Source organism: Chelonia mydas, chromosome 12 (assembly GCF_015237465.2).
Source record: "Chelonia mydas isolate rCheMyd1 chromosome 12, rCheMyd1.pri.v2, whole genome shotgun sequence".
In the NCBI taxonomy this organism is placed as follows: Eukaryota; Metazoa; Chordata; order Testudines; family Cheloniidae; genus Chelonia; species Chelonia mydas.
The window spans coordinates 11290735-11311484 of NC_051252.2; the positions used below are offsets into that span (position 1 = coordinate 11290735).

The following is a 20750-nucleotide window of genomic DNA, read 5'->3' on the forward strand; positions in this document are numbered from 1 at the left end:
AGAGTTCACATCTTGCTAGCAATTATTTTGTTTTTTTGTAAAAACGTGGCTGAAGATGCATTAGGGGACACAGCGAATCATGACTTGATGCCTTTCTGGAAGATGATATTCAAACCCAACCTGTTTGGCTCATTACAGAAGTAACTGGTCTGTGTCATGCAGGAAGTCAGATTAGATGATCTAACAGTTCCTTCTGCACTTAATCTATGAATCTGTAAGAGGTGAAGTTTAGTGGCTTGACAAACAGGAAATCCTGAGTTTTAGCCTTGGCTCTGGCTCTTACACCCTGTATGAGCTTCATCTCTGTGTGTTTGTTCTCCCATATGAAAAATGAGGCTATTACCTATTGACCTCCCTCCCAGGAGCAGAGGGAGGACTGGTTAAGATTTTACAGGTATGTGGATTTTTCACATTTCCAGTACCATGTAAATGCTAACCATTATTATAACACGAAACCACCAGTGCACTTTGGGTCTTGAATGCTTTAAAAGGCAGTATGAAGTTTTAACACGGGGGAAGTTGGGAAATGAGGTACAGTTAACCACTTCCACATTTGACTGCAAAAATGTTCATTCTGTTAGCACTTTCAAGCTGAAAGAGAGAAGCATTTACTTGTAACCTTAAATAAAGGCAAATTCTACAGACAACTTTATTCTGTTTGGGAAGAGTTTTCTGAGAAGGACGGGGAGAGAGAAGAGGTGGTGGAGTGGGAGGGCCAGCTGGACCTTTCTTCTGAATTTTAAACAGCTGACTTGAATTTATAAAACAATTTTAGGCTCCTATCCCACAGGTTAAAAGAGTGACACAAAAGGTCACTCCCTGGTCACTCAATAACAGACCTAACAGTGGCAATTCTTCAACAACAAAAACTTCAAAAACAGACTCCAACGTTTAACTGCAGAACTGGAATTAATTTGAAACCTGGACACCATCAGATTAGGCCTGAATAAAGACTGGGAGTGGTTGGGTCATTACAAAACCAAAACCTAATTTCCCCCTACTGTTAGTCACACCTTCTTGTCAACTGCGTGAAATGGGCCACTCTCATTACCACTTCAAAAGTTATTTTTTCTCCCTTGGTATCCTGCTGTCAATTGAATTGTCTCGTTAGACTGACCTCACACTTGATAAGGCAACTCACATCTTTTCATGTATTTATACCTGCTCCTGTATTTTCCACTCCATGCATCTGATGAAGTGGGTTGTAGCCCACGAAAGCTTATGCCCTAATAAATGTGTTAGTCTCTAAGGTGCCACAAGGACTCCTCGTTGTTTTGCTGATACAGACTAACATGGCTACCCCTCTGAAAGAAAAGGAGTGAGTGAAAGCAGAATGTGGGTGGACAGGTTTCAGGGAGGGGCCAAGAAGTGCTCTACCAAATGCATGCCAGCGCTGTAAGATGCAATCGATTAGCTCTTTTATTAGACCTTCCTCCACTATTTCCAGATTGAGTAACAAGGGAGACATTATTCAGGATATAATGAAATGTCATTCAAGGGCCTACAGAGTCTAAATCACCCCTTTGCCTCTGCTCTCATTTCCCGCTATTCTTCCCCATTCACCCCCACCCCTGCTTTTCCCCATCTTCTTCCCTTCATCCTCTCCTCTCAAAGTCTGCTTCAGCCCTTCAGCCATGTCTCCACCAGTGCTCATATCTACTCTGGCAAATCTTAAGTTCTGAGGTCACATCCTAGTAATCATAAGGGTTTGTGCCAGCAAGAGAAGTGAGAGCAACTAATAGAGGAACACAGTATGGGAAGCAGAAGAAAGAGTCTCGCTACACATAGCTAGTCATTCTCCCATACGCTCTGGTTTACTAATTGGCCCCCATGGAGGGAGTTTTTTTCTTAATGCTATTATCAGTCTAAAGAGGTTTCCTTTCTAGTTTAAAAAATGTCATATCTGAGTAAGGAGTGCAGCTTTAAAAGGTTTGATTACATTTTCAGTTATTCAAGTATTAAATCTAGGTTTTCAGTTTTACCTCTGTGTTTACACCCACCTATGCCATTTCACGTTGTCCTTTTACACAAGAAAGTAATATTCTATTAAAACAAGAAGGAGTCCGGTGGCACCTTAAAGAACAACAGATTTATTTGGGCATAAGCTTTCATGGGTTAAAAAAACCCACTACTTCAGATGCATAGAGTGAAAATTACAGATGCAGGCATAAATATACTGACACATGTAAGAGAACTCCCTTCTCTTCAAGTGGAGAACCAGCGTTAACAAGGCCAATTCAGTCAGGGTGGATGTTGTCCACTCCCAATAATTGATGAGGAGGTGTCAATACCAAGAGAGGGAAAATTGCTTTTGTAGTGAGCCAGCCACTCCTAGGCCCTATTCAAGCCCAAATTAATGGTGTTAAATTTGCAAATGAACTGCAGCTCTGCAGTTTCTCTTTGAACTCACCTCGTCATCAATTATTGGGAGTGGAGCATATCCACCAACTGAATTGGCCTTGTTAACACTGGTTCTCCACTTGTGAGGTAACAACCTTCTCTTCATGTGTCAGTATATTTATGCCTGCATCTGTAATTTTCACTCCCTGCATCTGAAGAAGTGCGTTTTTTTTTACCCACGAAAGCTTATGCCCAAATAAATCTGTTAGTCTTTAAGGTGCCACCAGATTCCTCTTTGTTTTTGTGGACGCAGGCTAACACGGCTACCCCTCTGATACTTAATATCCTACTAGTTTATCCTCATGTTCCTTTTAAAACTCCATTCAGTTCATTTACTTACGCTTTTGTTAAATAAATTCTGGGCTTTTCCATGTGTATTGTGCAATTGTGTGCCCAGATATACAATTCTGGCAGATCCCATTAGCACCCATTTGTTTCTAGCATTTTCTTTTAAATGTATTTGGAAAATTCTTTTCTAGCATCATCCCTTCCTAGGACACGTGAAATAACTGGCTTAAGAAATGACTTGATGGATATGGTCTAATTACAAGGATTTAGAATAATTTTGTATAGAAGAGATGCTCTGGAACAAAGGGAAAGCACACTGTTGATGTTGACATTAGTCAAACTGAATGGGGAGTAAGATTTTGAGGATTCAGTTCTTGAAGTCCCTTTGCAGACTGCCTGTTTACAATATCCCAATCTTTTCACCTATTTCTCTGATAAATCTGACCCATACTTTTCATTAATCTTAATACTCTGGTGTGCCGACGACTGTGACATCCAAGGTGTCACTCTTCAAATGCAACTTGTTTCTTAAGGCAAGAAAAATAATGCTTAGCCCTAAATCCGAGGCCAGGAAGAGGAAAAGATGATCGATGTAACTGCGGTAACACTTCTTTCATTCAAAGTGGTTCAGAAACTGAGTCTCAAGTAATCTGCATGAAAGTGAAGACTGTTCTTCTTGTAAAGTGTCTGTTTTATTGTTCTTGAATAGAGTTCTTAAGTTTATGGGCAAGAAAGGGCAGTTTCTTGAGTGACTCAAGCCACTTGAGGTAATACACACCCACCCATTTATTATTTTTATTACCTTAGCATCTAAGTAATAAACTAAGAAAAAAAATACCTGTATGCAACAAGGCTCATGTAAAAATCACACACATTCAAAGCCTATAAAAAAAATCTACATTCCATCCTTCCAACAGCAAATCCAGTATGCGATTATATGAACAAAACCAAGGATTTTCACAGGACCAACTCACACCGAAGGCAGTGGTTGCCTGGGACTATTAAAATTTTTAAAAAAATCAGGACACTTGCTTAGGAGTGTTTATAGGAACCTGTTTTTGAACATCTTGGCGTTAAATCTTAGCTGCTATTAAGAAAATTCTACTTTCTCTACTCGACTTTCAAAAAAGAAAATCTTTATCATGTACAAGTTATGTGAATGGAATTTTCTGGAACCAGTGTCCAGGCTGAACAAAACATTAGAGGAAATTCCTTCATTAGCAATGAGAAGAACTAGATCATCAACTGGTAAGACTGCATCAAATATGTAAATACTGGAATCAGCCAATGACAGAGGACACCATGACTAAAATGCTCCTAAAACATACTTAAGTATAGTTCTCCTTGGTTATTTCATGTAAATGTGGAAAGAAATTCTATATTACATTGGAATTTTAATGCATTTTCATTTCAGTACTACTATATAATTATAAGAATTTTACAAAACTATACACAATGTTTCTACTGAGGTTTTATAAATAAAATATATGACATCAAATATTTAAGCTTTAATATGCTCAATTGCATGAGCTCAATTTAGAATCATTCTTATTAGAAAGCCACCTTCGTTAAGCTATTGACCTTTGTTGGCCTCTGAGGGTGTCCCTTGAAGAGTTTTTACTCTTTAGTATCTGAAATCGAAGAGATCTCTCTTCACTGGAATCTCCTGAAGCTAAAGGCACTCTTGTTTAATTGTGCAAGATGAAAAGTACTGTAAGGGTCTGAATATAGAAAGAACATCTCTCTGTATCTGATGAAGGAGAGGAAGAGATGTTTGCTATGTCCTGGCCTCTTTATCTACTGTATGTTGGGGTGACACTTCAAGTCAGACAGAGAAATGAGTATGCTGGAGGTTAAAATGACACCAAAGAAGATAAAAATAAAGTAAGTTGCTGATGCCTGTGATTTTTCAGTAGTGACAGTCCGTCAAAAGAAAAAGGAAACAAAAACCTTAAGAATTTCACTTCCATGTCTGCTTCATTGTAACGTGAAAAAAACAAAAGCAAGGAGAAGACTAACCAAATCAACTTTTGACAATATGCAGTTATTTAACTGCAACATTTTTCTCTTCTATAACAGTTATTATTCTGGTGTTACAAGCAACCAGAAAATCCAGAACTGAACTTTTTTACTATCTGTGGGAACCATCTGGATCTAGCTACAGTGCAAAGTCTGTAAGCAGTCAAGCCTTAGTCTATTCACTGGACACTCTACTGCAGGGGCAGAAGCTTTGCATTTATAAAATTTAATGCTAGAATAACTGGAAAGAATTATTCGAGAAATGTTACGAATGCAATGCACCTGCAGCTCCACATACAATAGGGCTCGGTTTTCCTCCACTTTCACTCTTTGCACACCAGCTTAAAACTCCTGACTTCACTGGAGTGACTCCAGATTGAGACCAGTATAAGCAAGAGGATCCTCAGGGTGATATAACTGGAAAATGACAGATCCTTATAGGACAGAAAAATAAAACAAGTACAAAATTTGCTGCCATAATAATACCTAGCTCTTTTTATCAGTAGATCTCAAAGCTCTTTACAAAGAAAATTATCCCCTTTTTAATAGATGGGGAGACTGAGGCACAGAGAGACTAAGTTATTTGCCCAAAGTCATCCAGCAAACCAGTGGCAGGGTCAGGAACAGACCCAGGTGTCTTGAACACCAGTTTAGTGCTCTATCTACTAAGAGATTAAACATTGGAGTCTCTCACATAATGTCAGTATGACCCCCCAAATACATTCCATTAGAAGAAGAAACCAAGAAATGTGTTCCTGTGGACTTAACAGGGCTGGTTTGCTCATTGCCAGTGTATTTATTAATGGGAGAAGTTCCTGTATGTTGTTTTTAATAGGGTTAGGAAACTTACAATGAATAGCCTTGCCATGTCCAGGTCACAGTATCCTAAAAAAAAAAAAACAAAAAAAAAAACAGAAATGTATGACAAGTCAAGCCAGAGGGGAGAACAGACATGATACAACAGAAAATTATAAGCATACAATTGTGAAGCAGAGGATGTTTTACTGTCTTATTAAAAAAGAAAAGAATGTTAATGTGACCGGAATCCTTAGCCTTATAAATATCTTCACCAGCTGCATTTTTGTCATATGAAAAAGGAAACAGGTGTGCCAAGAGAAAAGATTAAACCCATGCATTAGTTTGCCCACGCAATTTTGTACTGACTGATATTTTACGTCACCTAGATTCTTACTGAGCTCCCATTAAAAGACTTCACTGGGAGTTGACATGAGCTCTATAAAAGGCCCTAATTACAATCTACTCCTTGTCTTCCAGGAACAGCAGCTTTACACCGTGGTTTGGGTTGAGATCTGCTTGAGATCACAGCACTAGCTGTGCCAGAACATCGTTCTAGGGTATACATGGTCTTGCCTAATTCCTGCTTTAGAAAGGAATGCCTTCCATTTATGCAAAACCAATCCTTTATTACTGCTTCACTCCAGTGTTTTAAAGTTGACCTACAAAGGATACCAAAAGGGGAGGGGCGGGGGGAGTTGAGGGGCTTGTGCTACTTAAGGGCCTGAAAGGCTGGGTCAGTTTGTTCGGTTTAATTAAGAAACAAATTCTGCTTGTTTTTTCATCATAGAAATGTTAGGAATGTGAAGCCTTGATCTTCTGTGGTTTTGCTGGAGGACCAGTGAGAAGCACTAAGCTCTTATCTCCCTAAAGCAGGGGACACAAATGTGGAATCTTCAACAAATGTTTCATTTATTCTGAAATATTAATCCCTGAGGTCAAACAGATGTTATTTTAACAGTCTGACGAAGATTATCTTCTCCCACTTAACAGTACTATTTTTACTCCTTTAGCACGCGTGATCTCATCATTTACACAAGGCTCTCCAGACATCAAAGGGTCTTCCAGCCTAGACCAGAAGTTGAAGCCAGATAAATTCAGACTGGACATAAGGCGTAAATTTTTGATTGGGTGGGTAATTAACCATCAGAACAATTTACCAAGGGTTGTGGTGGACTTTCCATCACTGACATTTTTGAAATCAAGATTGAATGTTTTTCTAAAAGATCTCCTCTAGGAATTATTTTGGGGAAGTTCTATGGCCTGTGTTATATAGACCACACTAGATATTCACTATGGTCCCTTCTGGCCTTGGAATCTATTAATCTAGACAGCATCTGAATTTCTAGTGTAGAAACATACAGAAATTTTAAAAACAAAAACCACCACCAGTGTATTTCAGGCCTTCCTTATACAGCACAAAGAAGCTAAAGGAAGGCACGAGCCCATATTTTTTCCTTTTCCCAATCATCTTGTATAGAATCAGACCAGGGATAATCACAGCTTAGTTGAAGTGATTTTTTTAAATTGTTGTTGCAGGCTGTTCTTATCTTCCTACTATCACATCCGTACTGAGCATGCTTAGAGAGAAAAGGAGCCCTAAACAGAAACAAAATGTGATGCACATTTACCCTAGTTCTCATAAATAGAGGATGACTATACTGTAGATTAAAATTTACCAAAACCATGCTCTAAAGTGTCCCTAGTCTCTGTTTGCCAGAAGCTGGGAATGGGTGACAGGGGATGGATCACTTGATGATTACCTGTTCTGTTCATTCCCTCTGGGGCACCTGCCATTGGCCACTGTTGGAAGACAGGATACTGGGCGAGATGGACCATTGGTCTGACCCAGTATGACCATTCTTATGTACTTTGTAAATCCAAGAAGGCTAATTTACCTATAGTATTTCACTTTTTAACTCTGTAAAGCTGCTTAATACATTTTCAAACTTCCCATTTATAAGGACACAGATTTACCCTATGAATATTTTATGGACAAGACTGCCAATTTATACCTTATTCTCAACACCCTGAATTTACTGACTGCCTCATTAAACTGCTTTTTATACTTTTAGCTTCCTCCTCCAACTTCCGTACAATGACTGTTGTCTTTAAGGTCATTTCCTCTTTATAAATGATCTGGTGTTTTTTTTAAGTTTTAAAACTCTGTCTAGTACTAATCTACTTCCATCCGTAGATGTCAAAGTGCTTTACAAAACATCACTATCCCCATGTGACAGGTGGGCAGGCTAAGGCAAGGCAAGATGTAGTTACATTCAGCATACCAGTGGCAAAGGCAGGAATGGAACTCAGATCTCTGACTTGCTGGCCATTCCCCAACCACGACTAGCCCATGCTTCCCCTCCCTTTATTGCCTGCCCCTCCTGCCCATTGCCCTTAGAATGATCAAACTCAGCCTGGGATGTGAAAAGTCACGCTGGGTTCTTTTTGCCTCTTCTACATCAGCAATTAATAAAAATTCTACAACAGGAATGCAGCTGAATTCCACTGGTGCTGCACGAGGAAGACTAGAACCCTGCTCAGTCACTTACAGCTGTATGGGCTCTGCAGGGCTAGCCGGAATAGAAAGGTGTTTGTCGTCAAAGTTCATTGTATCTATACTGTTCTATTATTAAGCAAGGGACTGACAAAACTGTCACACAAGTAAACAGACAAAGGAAGCATTTATATTATAGATGGAGACAACATTTTTATATCGCTTGATCAAAGCCACTTATGTATTAAAAGCACTCTCCATTAAGACAGCTGCAGTGATCACCTCATGGTATCAATTTCATGCATTTGAAATAAGACTTTGTCTACCTCTGTATGCCAGAGAAGTTACTATAGAAAATACGCTTGTAAGAAGGTACAAACTGATTCAAAATAACAAGGTCTGACTATACGTTCAATTGGGTTATGGCCTTCTTGCCTGTTTTTTCCCATTTGACCTGGTTTGCCAAACCTTGCTGTGATAAAATACTGGAATCTTAACAGAAGAGAACACCAGCAGAATTTTTGATGTACTTTGGGGAAATCTGAGATTCAAGAGGCGGACACTGTGGCTTGGCAGAAAACTTCCAACTTCCGCTATAATCAAACTACTTTTGCTTACTGTTTTACTTAAGCTGCATCTAAAACCAAAGAGCCCAGCTACCAGGGGTTTCACAGCCAGAGTAGCAACAGCCCAGGTTTGATGCTAAAAAGACCCTGGCTTCTTACATTAGCTCTCAAATGCTACACAAGTGATTCCCATTCCTGGGTCTCTGAAGGAGGATTCTGCTTTGAAACACTGTGGGAATGAGAAGTACTTGTGGCACCTTAGAGTAACAAATTTGTTAGTCTCTAAGGTGCCACAAGTACTCCTCGTTCTTTTTGCTGCTACAGACTAACACAGCTGCCACTCTGAAAACTGTGGGAATGAACTGGGTACCTGATCAATTGTGTATGGAACAATACGACTGGAGGAATCAAGGAACACAAACATATTTGGACAGCCTTGTGAAAAGATATGGCAATTTCCTGCAATACCCTGGAGAAACATTATAGGATGAAGTTAAATCTTACTGAATCAAGTTTAAGAATAAGAGTAGTTCATTGCATTAAAAATGCAAACACTGATGTACTATTGTGGGATTGTATCTAACGTCTCTGGGGGGAGACAGGATTAATGCAAAGCATGGGAAATGTTAGGGGCTTCAAAGGACTATTTGAAACTATTTGAACTTTTAAAGTTAAGTGAGTTTCCCGGAAATCTCTAGGGGGAAATATACAGGCAAATGTGTCCCCTTCAGTTATGCAAGAACTCAGCCTTTTGAAGCTTCGCCCTGAGGAGGACACCCATGGTCTACAAATTGCCTATTCCCAGATCAAAGACCCAAACTGCACACAGCAACGACTTACAGATTCATGGGGTGCTTGTTTTGAGCTAACAGCAGCTATGAACTTATGACCACAGCAAACCCTTTGGTGGGGTCTGAAAGATTGTTTACCTGCCAGAGCCCTTGCTGGAGCTGAGGTGATCTCTGGTAAGTGTATTAGCATGGGTGTAGATTCTTTTATTGTTTTTAATATACTTTCTCTGTAATACTTTCACCTTAAAAGGTGCTTGCTCAGGAAGAGCTGGGTGGTAACTTAACTGTGGGCAATTATGCTGCTTATAGCCCCCGAGGAAGGAAGGCAGAGCAGGCCTGCTGAGGCACTCTGCCTTGCTGGGGAATTCACAGTGTAGGAAGGGATCTGTGCAGCCTGGAAATACCCAGGACAGGAAGGAGAGAGATGCATGTCTCTGCCCAAGAGATGATGGTTGTGGAGCTGGAACCCTGCGAATGGGTGCTCTTGCTGGACCATGAAGGGGGAATACAGATGCAGGTGCCCGCCCTGGACTGTGACAAGCCTCACTAAATAGGTAAAGAAAATACAGCTTCATATGTCCCAGCTATCAACCCAATCAGTTTGGTCCAACACACTGAGCTGTATCTATAGATGGTTTACACAAAAGCTACCACAAAGGAAGTTTGGATACTTTGCATGTTACCACAACTGATCAAGATTCTGATGCCTATTGCAAACTACACATCCTTAAATTCAGGACTAAAACCATGCATTGCGTATGCTGCATGAATACATAATGCTGCATTATCAAAACTATTACAAGGATAAGCACATTTTTAAGATTACCTCTGCTTATCATGAAAAAAGATAAAAATGCCTTTTAAATGTGTGACAAGACAAAAAACATTCATATGAATAATCAACCATAGTTTTTCTTCATTACTATATCTTGCAACACCTATTTTATCAACCTATTTTCCAGAGACAGATTCTCGACAAACAAACAAAAAGATGTACTCTACAGATTTTAAACTGTTTAATTATTATTATGGTTTGTACTGTGGGGCCCTAATCGAAGCCCAGGAGCCAGCTGTGCGAGGCGTTGTACAAACACAAGGGGAAAAAACACCCTACCCCAAGCAGCTTAGAAGCTAAGTAATAACGTATTGCTGACTTGTGAAAGCAAAAACTTGCCAGTTACTTTATACTGTGTTATTTCACTCCCTAAATTCATCTAAGTATCCCCTCTATTAAGTGCAGGAACTTATAGAAGACACGGCTAATAATGAGTTGACATTCTCCAAGAAAAAGTTAGCAAGTTTTTAAGAGACTTTTATGCGATGTCTTACAAGCATTCAATCGACTTCTTTTACTGTCAAATGCCACAACAGAAATGGTGGCATGCTACTTGTCTGGTACTTTCTCAAGTGGGGAAAACAATTTCTGTAATCTTCCCTGTGTACAGTAACTTCTGTCTCCCACCTGGAATTTCTGCCCCTTTCTGCTGTAACATTTACTTGTGCACCCTTCATTTCCTCCAAACAAAACTACCAAAAAACTGATTTTCCAATCCTCTTATTCTTAATAAAAAAACTATTGTGAACTGCATTGGGCCTTTGCCCCTGAACTTAATTTGAACCTACACACTATGTTGCAATGGGTATGTAATGAAACGTTTGCAACTTCCCTGTGGAAGTCAGCTGAAGGACATCTTTCTACACCCTGTTGCAGTAGTAAAATTACACTCATGTCTAGCATCGTAATCATATGCTTCGCGAGATAACCGCATGGGAAGAAGGCTTAGAAAAAAAGGTGGGGGGCGAAAGTTCACCAACACAGGTGTGGGTCCCATTGTGGTAACGGGGGGGAAACACCATCAGAGGAGAGTACTGGCATCTAAGGGCCACAGTGCTGCACTGGCACAGCTGCACCGCTGTAGCGTGGCTGGTGAAGACGTGCTATGCCAACAGATGAGTGCCCTCCCGTCGGCATAATTACTCCACCTCGGTGGGAAGCGGAAGCTATGTCGGCAGGAGAACATATATAGGGCAAAACTCACATCGCTTGGGGGGTGCTTTTTCATGCCCCTGAGCAACGTAAGTTAGGTCGACTTAAGCAGTAGCACAGACCTGCCCTAAAAGACACAGGACACAAGTGATCCCACTCCCCGGCCCCCACCTCAAAATGTTTGATCCTTCTGGTGGTGGTGGGGAGAGAAAGAGGGGTGGCACACAGGCAGCAGAAAAACAGGAGTGTACTAGCCTACACCACTGTAAGTTAGGTGTATTACAGCAGTCATAAATTAACCCTCAGGGAAGAAGAGCACATCACCCGGACCACAAATACAAGCACATCTATTTCAGCTTGATTAAATTACAATAAAGAGCATTAAATGTCTGCCTTGGGGGTCTTTTGAGCTTACTCAGGGAGAAGAATTGCTCTAACAGCTACAAAAACTTGGAAAGATAGGGTGGCGGAGAGCAGAAGTAAAACTGAATCAGAAGTCCCCAAATTCCCATATGCTAAATGCTTGCAGCTGCCTGCTCATAAGGAATGAAAGTTACCTTAATTAGTTGTGACAGGTAATGAGAAAAATATATTTAATTATATGTTTATTTAAAACTAGGGTGATCTCCTGGCCCCACTAAAGTCCATGGTAAAACTTCCATTGATTTTAATAGGGCCAGGATCTTAGCCAAGTCCAATATAGGCCCACTGAAGTCAAAGGGAACCTTTCCAGCGATTTCAGTAAGCTTTGGATCAGGATCTAATTATATTCAGGAGGCCATGGCTTTAGTCAGCTTACTTCCAATCTGATGTAAAACATTTAGCTGTGTAAATATTAAAGGACTTTGTTCTTCCTTCAGTATTCACTCCTGTTGACTTTTGCCACCTTGTCATTGGGTCTGATGCAGCCACTGCACTGGTGGCATTCTTTTATATGGGACAATTCAGAGGAGGGAGAAAAAAGGAAAGAGTGTTTTTTATTTTTTTTTATTAAAACATAGAAGTAAGAGTGAAGAGACCAGAATTCTATTCCCAGCTCTGCTACTCACCCCCTATGGGACCTCGGACAAATTGTCTCAGTTTCTTCATCTGTAAACTAGGGGTAACATTTACCCTACCTTCTTCACTCATGTGTTGTGAAGGGAAGTTCATTTGAATATGTGTACGTTTCTTGAGTTTCTTGGATGCAATGCAAACTATTATTCTTATGTACATGTGAGAAGAGTGGCAGTGATTTTTGCCCCACTTATCAGACAGAGGAAGTAGTAGTATGGGAATTACATAAGTGAATTGGGGGTTAAAAGTATCCTCAAGTTTATCAGCCATATAAGTATTTCAGCAGGATGGAACCAGATGTGCAATCGAGGACAATTCTTAAAATTCCACGCACGCCTAATAAAAAGTGTTACTGAGAGGCAGTGCACTCTCTTTATTTGCGGCCTTCTAGTAATTATCTTATGAAACTGTTTCAAAGGTTGTTTCTCTTAATGGCTCACAATTGGTCTCCCCCGCGCATTACTGTGAAAGATACATAACCAGAAGTTGGCATGCAGCTTTACAGAACACAGATAAAACATGGTTTCTGTCGCAAAGCTAATCAAGTTATGACATATTACAATTAATTTAACGAGTGTGAAACGACAAAAAGGAAAGCAGAGTTTATTATTCTAAATAATTTAATTGGGCCGGCAGCATAACATAACTGCACTGGAGGAGGACATAAGCGTTTCTTATGGTAAATTTATTTGTATTTGATTTCCAATTGCATATATGCTAGAATATAGAAAAAGTGTATTAAAGACAATTGGGTTGTTGTTTTCAATTTTTTACAAGACACTGCAAAACCAAATACTAATACTGAAGCGCTAAATGGGACATTTCCAAAGCACATGCTACACTGGTTGCTTCAATATTAGGAAGAATGCAGTAAGCTCATTTGTATTTGGAAAACGTATGTAGAAGTATGAGAAGCCAAGACTAAGCACTCCCCAAACAATAAGACGTAGTTTGAGGGAATTGCTTCCATGTTGCTTGCAGTCAATCAAAGGGAACATGTTGTACATTACTGTTACAAATTTGCTTTTCACCCCTAGTAAACAAAATATAGCAAGAGTGCTCTTAAATAGTATTTAATTTCTTAAGCACTTTCTACTGTATTACACTGGTAGGCCCTCAATCTTCAGATGTGCCAAGTGCAATCTTGGTGCAGCCATGAGTAGAAGACTAAGCAACCTTTCTGCCCTCACAGTTCTAGGATAGCCCCTCAGTCTTGCCACACCAAGAAGGAAGAAGAACGATGCAGTAGAGCGAGCTACACTAGTTTTGCATCACTGGAGGATTCCCGTCTCAGGGGAATTCTCAGCCAACCCTTTAAGGCAAAGCAGCTGGGGCCTTTAGGAATGCCTTTAAACTTGATGACAATGGACTGCCTAGAACCTGTGTGTCTTTTAAGAAGAATGTTTTGATTTCCAGCTTTGTAAGTTGCAAAAAGGAGAATGTTCTACTCACCAGTTTGTTTGGATATCGGAGCAGCACGGGTTGCACGGGAACTCCTGGAATAAAGGCTCCTGTAACCATAAATCACTTTTTAATATACAAACATAATCACTTAAAATTCTTAAGTGATTAAGACAAGAGAGGACTGGAGGACAAAAAAAACGTAATAGGGAAAGAAAAAAAAGAAAAGAAAAGTTATCACTTCACAGTTATTTTTTAAAAGCATGACTAGTCAGATTCCAGATAAAGGAGACCCCCTCTTCTACTAGAACAGAGTTTTAGATCAGAGAGAAGTGATTCCCTCAGATTTGTGGATTATTTTGAACTAATTTTCTCCCACCTGAATGAACGTCAGTTCCCAAGGAACATATTCAGTGTTGTTGCAGCCATGTTGGTCCCAGGACATTAGAGAGACAAGGTGAGTGAGGTAGTAAAAGATATTACCTCACTCATCTTGTCTCTCCAGTCACCAAGGGAATAATATTGGCTACATGTTCACATGACCATTGGGGAGAATGACAGTCAAGATGGTCACGTATTGCTTATGGTTCTTATTTAGTCACATAGGTGCCTATACTAGCATTGTGTGACTTTGGAATAAGGAGCTGCTTTTTCAACGACATAACATGGGAAACCAGCATAGCTTTGGTGAGCAAGCAGCAGCAAAGACCACTTTCTGCTAGACAGTGCCATTATAGAACATCTATTCTGTGCAGCCAATAATCTGTTCTGCTAATTCTGCTAAATATGAACCAGAGTAGATTTCATAAATCAGCTGCATGACAAAGATTTTTTTTATTTCTTTCATTACTACCTGAACAAATATACACTGAAGCACTGAGATTACTTCAGTTAGTTGCTCAGCTCTAAATTTTAAAAATTACAAGACTATTATGAAACTACCAAAATAAATGCAATTATCCTGCAGGAACCAGTAAAATTCCGAGTTGTTTATGCATTTGAAGCATTACTAAATATATTAAATGTTAGGGGTTAACTAAATAAAAAACAAATGCACCTCAAATTACAGGAACGTTGTCAGGTCCAATCTCTCAGAAGTAGGTTTTGTGAAAACGGGTTTCCACTGTTTATTTTTAATTTTAATGAAGATGCTTTATATAAAACTAATAGACATTCCTGTGAACTACACAACTATTGTCATTGCTCTAAAGCATGAAAAAGACACAGTTAAATTGTCTAGAAGCTGCCCAGAAACAAAGTGCAACTAACTAGTCTATTATCATTCTACAAGCTGCAGGAAATTGAAAAAGTAAATTCACAGCAAATGGTATAAAGTAGTAGAGGTTTTAAAAACAGTTTTAATAATCTAAGGTGTTACTAGTAGCACAGGTGAAGAAAAGTGGCTTTTTAGACATGCTTGACTTGACAGTACCCTTTGCAGACTGTAAATAAACAAAAGAAACCCACTGGTCCAAATTAATATATTTACAAACTGATGAAGTGACTTTGTAAATCATGCCTGTCCGTGATTTTCTAACAAAATACATGCAACACAATGTCTCTCACCTTGTTTAAAGGTGATCAGGCAAGAACGATTTGTACAGGTGCCTTCTGGGAAAATCAGTACCTTGGAAGGAAAAAAGTGTATATATATTTACATACATATACTTTATACTTCTGCCTTAACAACTTATACATGCCTGAAGGTGTGACTTCTTATTCAAGCTCTCTGAGCTGTCAATGAGCCCTGATACTGCACCACAACTTTATCACTTTGTCAGCAAGGAAATGAAAGAACTAGTGAAGGATACCAGTGACTGACAGCAATTTTATTCGTCTGGATTTGGAAACAAATGTTTTGTAGGAGAGGGAACTTCTGGGAAGGTCTTTGTCAAGTCTGAAGTAGAGCACAAAAGGCCTCCAATGTTTCCCTTGCAGTATCTAGTGTTGGAAATAATGAGCGATTGTTTCTTTCTCTGCCAGACGCTCCTTACAGATCTGTAAGCTGAATGAACGTTGAGTCTGGGTTGACATCAAGTGCACAGGAGGCACTCAAGCACTTACCGACGCAGATGCTATCAACACGAGCTCAGATGTCAACTGTGAGGGTATGATCACGGATCGAGGGGCAAGAGCAAAACACAGACTTAGGGTGGGGGCATTTGTGATGTGAGGACTTCTGAAAGCATTACGTACTACTGAACGGCTTTGGAGTCTGGAAGAATCAGACACACTGGATACCCAGGAGGTCTTAGAATCATCTTCGGAAGCAATGGGACTAGAAGGAGATACAGTATGACACAGCACAGCCAACCCTTCAAGGAACATAGAGCACACCAGCAGCTTCGTCTTTTCGGGGCACTCTAGCAAGACCTATTGGAATTCTGAACTCTCTGGGCAAGTACATGCAACTCCTGAATAGCGTCACTGTAGCAAAAATTACAAAGAGATGCTCCTACTTCACTCCCTCCTAGTGCACAGGGCATGGCTGGGGGAAAAGAAGGCATGCCCAAGGCATCCCTGTGCTCCAGTGATACTCTGCTTGGGGCCATAGGTAGGTAGATGTAAGTTAGAGCAACCCCAAGGATGCTCTAATGTATGACAGAGGGGCAGCTCCAAGGATAGAGGAAGCACAAAGGTGGTACACACATGACCATTCCTGTACCAACCACAGTACAACCAGAACAAAAATTGCTGCCTAGGTACCTGGGCATGAAAACTGATACTTAAAGGACATGAGGCTGGTGCCCAGAGAGAGAAATTTTCATATTCCTACCTCCAGAATCAAGTAGACAAATGCAACCAGTTCTCTCTAGACCAAGAGAACCACCCTTTGAGAACCTAAAAGAAACGTGATGGGAGCAGCCACATGTGCTCCTGGCTAGCACATGCCACTTACCTCAGCAGACATGCTGAGAACAGACAAAGCACTCTAACCAGATCATGCCTCCTTTGCGCTGAGGAGTACAGGGGAAACAACAGCTGGGCCCCTTTGTTGCTAACAGGAGTGTTCTTCTGTTGATGCGTACTGTTCTAAGGGAAGGGGCCCCTGCTTTCTCCTCCACTGCACCCCCGTAACAGTGGCAGCATTTGGCCCTAGATATTTTAGAGTATGTTGTGAAAACATGTTACAGTCAGATTCCTCCAAAAAAGAGGAAGGATAACACACAGGACTGGGAGTCAGCAAGCACGGACTACATTCCCAGCTCGGCCGCTGACTCACTCCACAACCTCGGGTTGGTCACATAGCTATGCCTCAGCTTCCTCGTTGGTAAACTGGGAATCCACGAGTCTACTCTAATTTATGCCACAAGCCTAAAAACAGACCCCAATACCTCTGGGGATTGGGATAGCGCAAAACGGTCTTAAAGCCACCACTGTGTCTGCCCCCTGTGTTCAGCAAAGCTCTGGTGCACCTGGTCTATATTCCATCCAACCACGCATTTCCTCCAGGAAAATGAACTGCACTGGCTCAATCACATCTCCGTTTCTAAGCACAGCATTACTCAAAAGCTTTCCTAGACATGACCAGAGTGTTTGATTAAAATGCCTGCGTAGCAGAGTTCCATACCTGTGACAAATGGAAAAACAACCAAGGTGGCTGTAAGAATGCGTAAGGAAAATTTGAACATGCACTTGTGAGTCAAATTAAAGAAGCCTAAATCCTAACTAAAGAACCTGGAGCAAGCTGCTTGTGAAATGAAAATGATGCATGGTACATTTAAGTAATCTCATCCCAGGGAGAAAATGACATGTGTTTTGGTTTTCTGTTTCCTAGAAATGGGGATCTATGGCTGCTGGCTGTCCCGACTGCCCCTTTATCATTAGGGCTGTGCATTCCGGTTCAACAGAAACACAAATATCTTGCTATTGGCATCTCTGACTTTTCACAAACTTTTTATTTTTCCTTCAGGAAGCCAGTTATGGAACAAAAAATAAACTGATAGCTAGTTTCCTCATGATGAATCATCCAGGAAGGGACCTGCTCTGAGAAAAACAGATCTCATGATATTTCAGCCCCTGAACTTGTTCTCTCAGTCACTGAAAACAAAAACAAACACAGGCACACGCACGAGATCAGGGCAGATTTCTACCTTGGATGCTCCTCTGCCTTTAAGATCTCCACACAAAATAGAAGAGGTGCCATTCCAATGCGTGGGATAGGACAGGCTCAGGATTTGGTCAAATTGTCCTCGGGAGTTCAGTTGTGTGAGGCTCCCTGTGCATTGTCAGTCAGGGGGTTTTATGACAGGGCAGCAGTGGGCAGAGGTCAGAACTAGAGGATCAGCTTCTTCAGGGATCCTTTAGGCTTTGCTCTTCCAAGAAGAATGGGGTGTGCGAAGGCTCCAGGGCCCATCCCAGCCCTTGGCCTGGCACAGTATCTGTAGAGCTGCTCCTCCAAACACTACTCTCTCCATAGAGGTCCCCAGCATCCAGCTACTCAGGCTGGGAAGATAATGTAGTCCTAGAAGCAGAGAAACAGCGTGGTGCTGAAAAGTTACCATAAGCGAGTAGGTGTGCAGTGCTGATATCCATTACTCTCATGCTGAGCTCGAACACAGATGGTAAAGTGGCTTCCAAAATACAGGTGAAGCTAAATGCCTACTAAGTTTCAAGCAACCTGGTCAACAGGCTCAAGGCCCCAAACTTCGGGGCGGGGAGAGGGGGGAAAAAAGGCATCCCTGTGAGTGTTCTTGACATATATTTTTTACAAGTTGTTAGTACGTTTGGGTTCTGAATTGATTCCTCAGTCACTCAAGAGTAATTACGCTGGAACCCCCTTTCTTTTTTAAAAGCCTTTTATAAACCCAGAAGGGTTGATGATGTCTCCTTTGGTTTGAAAGTTACAGCTACAGGCAAGTGTCCAACTGAATGGGACTTTTAAGCCTTAAGCATCACAATTTAAAAGGAAAACTGACACTTTACAGCCTATTTTACCTGTGGCCACTGGCCTCCTGATGTTGCTCGTTTAGTTATCTCATTGATTGTATTCCTTCGAGAATCTGGGTCTAGACGTGATACCAATATAGGCTGGAAGGATCTGATAATTGCTGTGAAAGAGATATTCAAGTTATCATTATTATTCATAGCACACTAGTACCTAGAAGATCCAACTGAGATCAAGTGCCACTGTCCTAGGCATTGAATAAGCACATAGTAAGAAACAGACCCTGCCTTGATCAGCTTCCAGTCTAAATAGAAAAGACAGGCTAAGAATGGGAAAAAACAAGATATTACTGCCCCTAATACAGAGAATTTATGTGATTTTTCACCCAAGTTCATACAACCTGTGGCAGAGTCAGGAACTGAATGCAGATCTCCTAAGTCCCAGTCCTGCCTTCACCACGAGACCATCTTCCCTGCTGCTGTGCTCCCAACACTACATAGCAAATATCAGCAAAAAGAACAGGAGTACTTGTGGCACCTTAGAGACTAACAAATTTATTTGAACATAAGCTTTCGTGACCTACAGCTGACTTCATCGGATGCATGTAGTGGAAAGTACAGTGGGGAGATTTTAAATACACAGAGAACATGAAACAATGGGTGTTACCATAATGGATTTTTTACTGTCAGTCCTTTTGGTATGATGTCCATCTGTTTGCATTTTAAAAAATCCATTATGGTAACACCCATTGTTTCATGTTCTCTGTGTATATAAAATCTCCCCACTGTATTTTCCACTACATGCATCCGATGAAGTGAGCTGTAGCTCACGAAAGCTTATGCTCAAATAAATTTGTTAGTCTCTAAGGTGCCACAAGTACTCCTGTTCTTTTTGCGGATACAGACTAACACGGCTGCTACTCTGAAACATAGCAAATATCAGTAAGTCTTTCATGCTAGTCTAGTGTTCTTAGGTTACTTTTCCTAGTTGCCGACTGGGAGTTTGGCTTTGCGTTATATTGCTTATGAAGAATGCTGTAAACTTCAGGCTGGCCACCATAAAAAATAAAAGACGTGAGATTAGTAAAAGGGCTACAGCATGTATATGGCCCCAGTAATAATAAGTGTGGGTCTTCTTTTTTCTTGGGTCAATGGGAGGAGGAGGAAGGATCAGACAATGGGAAAAATCAAGCATATATTCTATTCTAATCTGCGGAATGGTTTCCTTTTTGCAGAACTACTTCTTCACAGCTCAGTGACAGAGACACACACACACAAAGGAGAAATGCTCAGAGAGTTCAAATGTAGAAAGCAGTGGCAAGAATATGCCATTTTCTGAATTTCCTTGGTCTGGGTCTGTTCTGCATTTTCTTTACATAACTCCCCACCCCCAAGACCTCGAGTAATTTGTATGTTCATCTGCAAATTCAGCACTTTGAGGGCTTGATAAGTCCATTCCATCCACCCATGTCAAGTAAAGAAGCCTTTGCACAACTTGCCCATTCTTGGAAACGTCCGGCAGATCTGCACTGGGATTGTCAATTCCACAGCTTCCTTCAAGCCTCCTCTGAGCTACTCATTGTCACAGGCCAGGGGCATATCTAAGCCTTAAGCGTGGGCTCACTACATCCAGTTCTACGGCAAGAAGGTCTCCCTGTGGCAAAAGTCCCCACAAAGTCACGTGAACCATGTTCCTTTGGTTTCTTTGTGTTACTCCTGAAGCCCCTTGGTCTTCCTGCCTCCTTCCCCTCAAGAGTCTGAAATTTCTGGAAAGCTCCCATCCAAGTTGCCCAAAGGCAAACACTGTCAACAGGAGAATCTTCAGGCTAATGACTTACAGGATGATTGTCAAGGGTCACTTGAGTCATGTACACAAAGGAAGACAACAGAGCTAGAAATTATGGCAGGACAGCGTTAGGGAGGGAAAGACAGCGGAAATATAGGTCAGGGTTTCAAAGACATTTAGGCACCTAAAGATGCAGATAGGTGCATGGTGTGATTTTCAGAAATACCTAAGCAAGTTAGGAGCCTATCTTCCACTGAGATCTGAAAATCCCACTAGG

The 20750-nt window shown here is 40.9% G+C and overlaps 1 protein-coding gene across 1 annotated transcript in view; it reads right to left on the reverse strand.

The window, feature by feature from the left end:
• The window catches only part of LPCAT2 (lysophosphatidylcholine acyltransferase 2), a 48935-nt gene that overhangs the window by 20714 nt on the left and 7471 nt on the right, over positions 1–20750 (reverse strand). The window contains exons 4-7 of the mRNA XM_037877793.2: positions 18739–18851; positions 15367–15427; positions 13852–13910; positions 5558–5592 (exon numbers count right to left, since the gene is read on the reverse strand). Coding sequence (XP_037733721.1) covers positions 5558–5592; positions 13852–13910; positions 15367–15427; positions 18739–18851 — 268 coding nt within the window. The remainder of the gene's footprint in view (positions 1–5557; positions 5593–13851; positions 13911–15366; positions 15428–18738; positions 18852–20750) is intronic.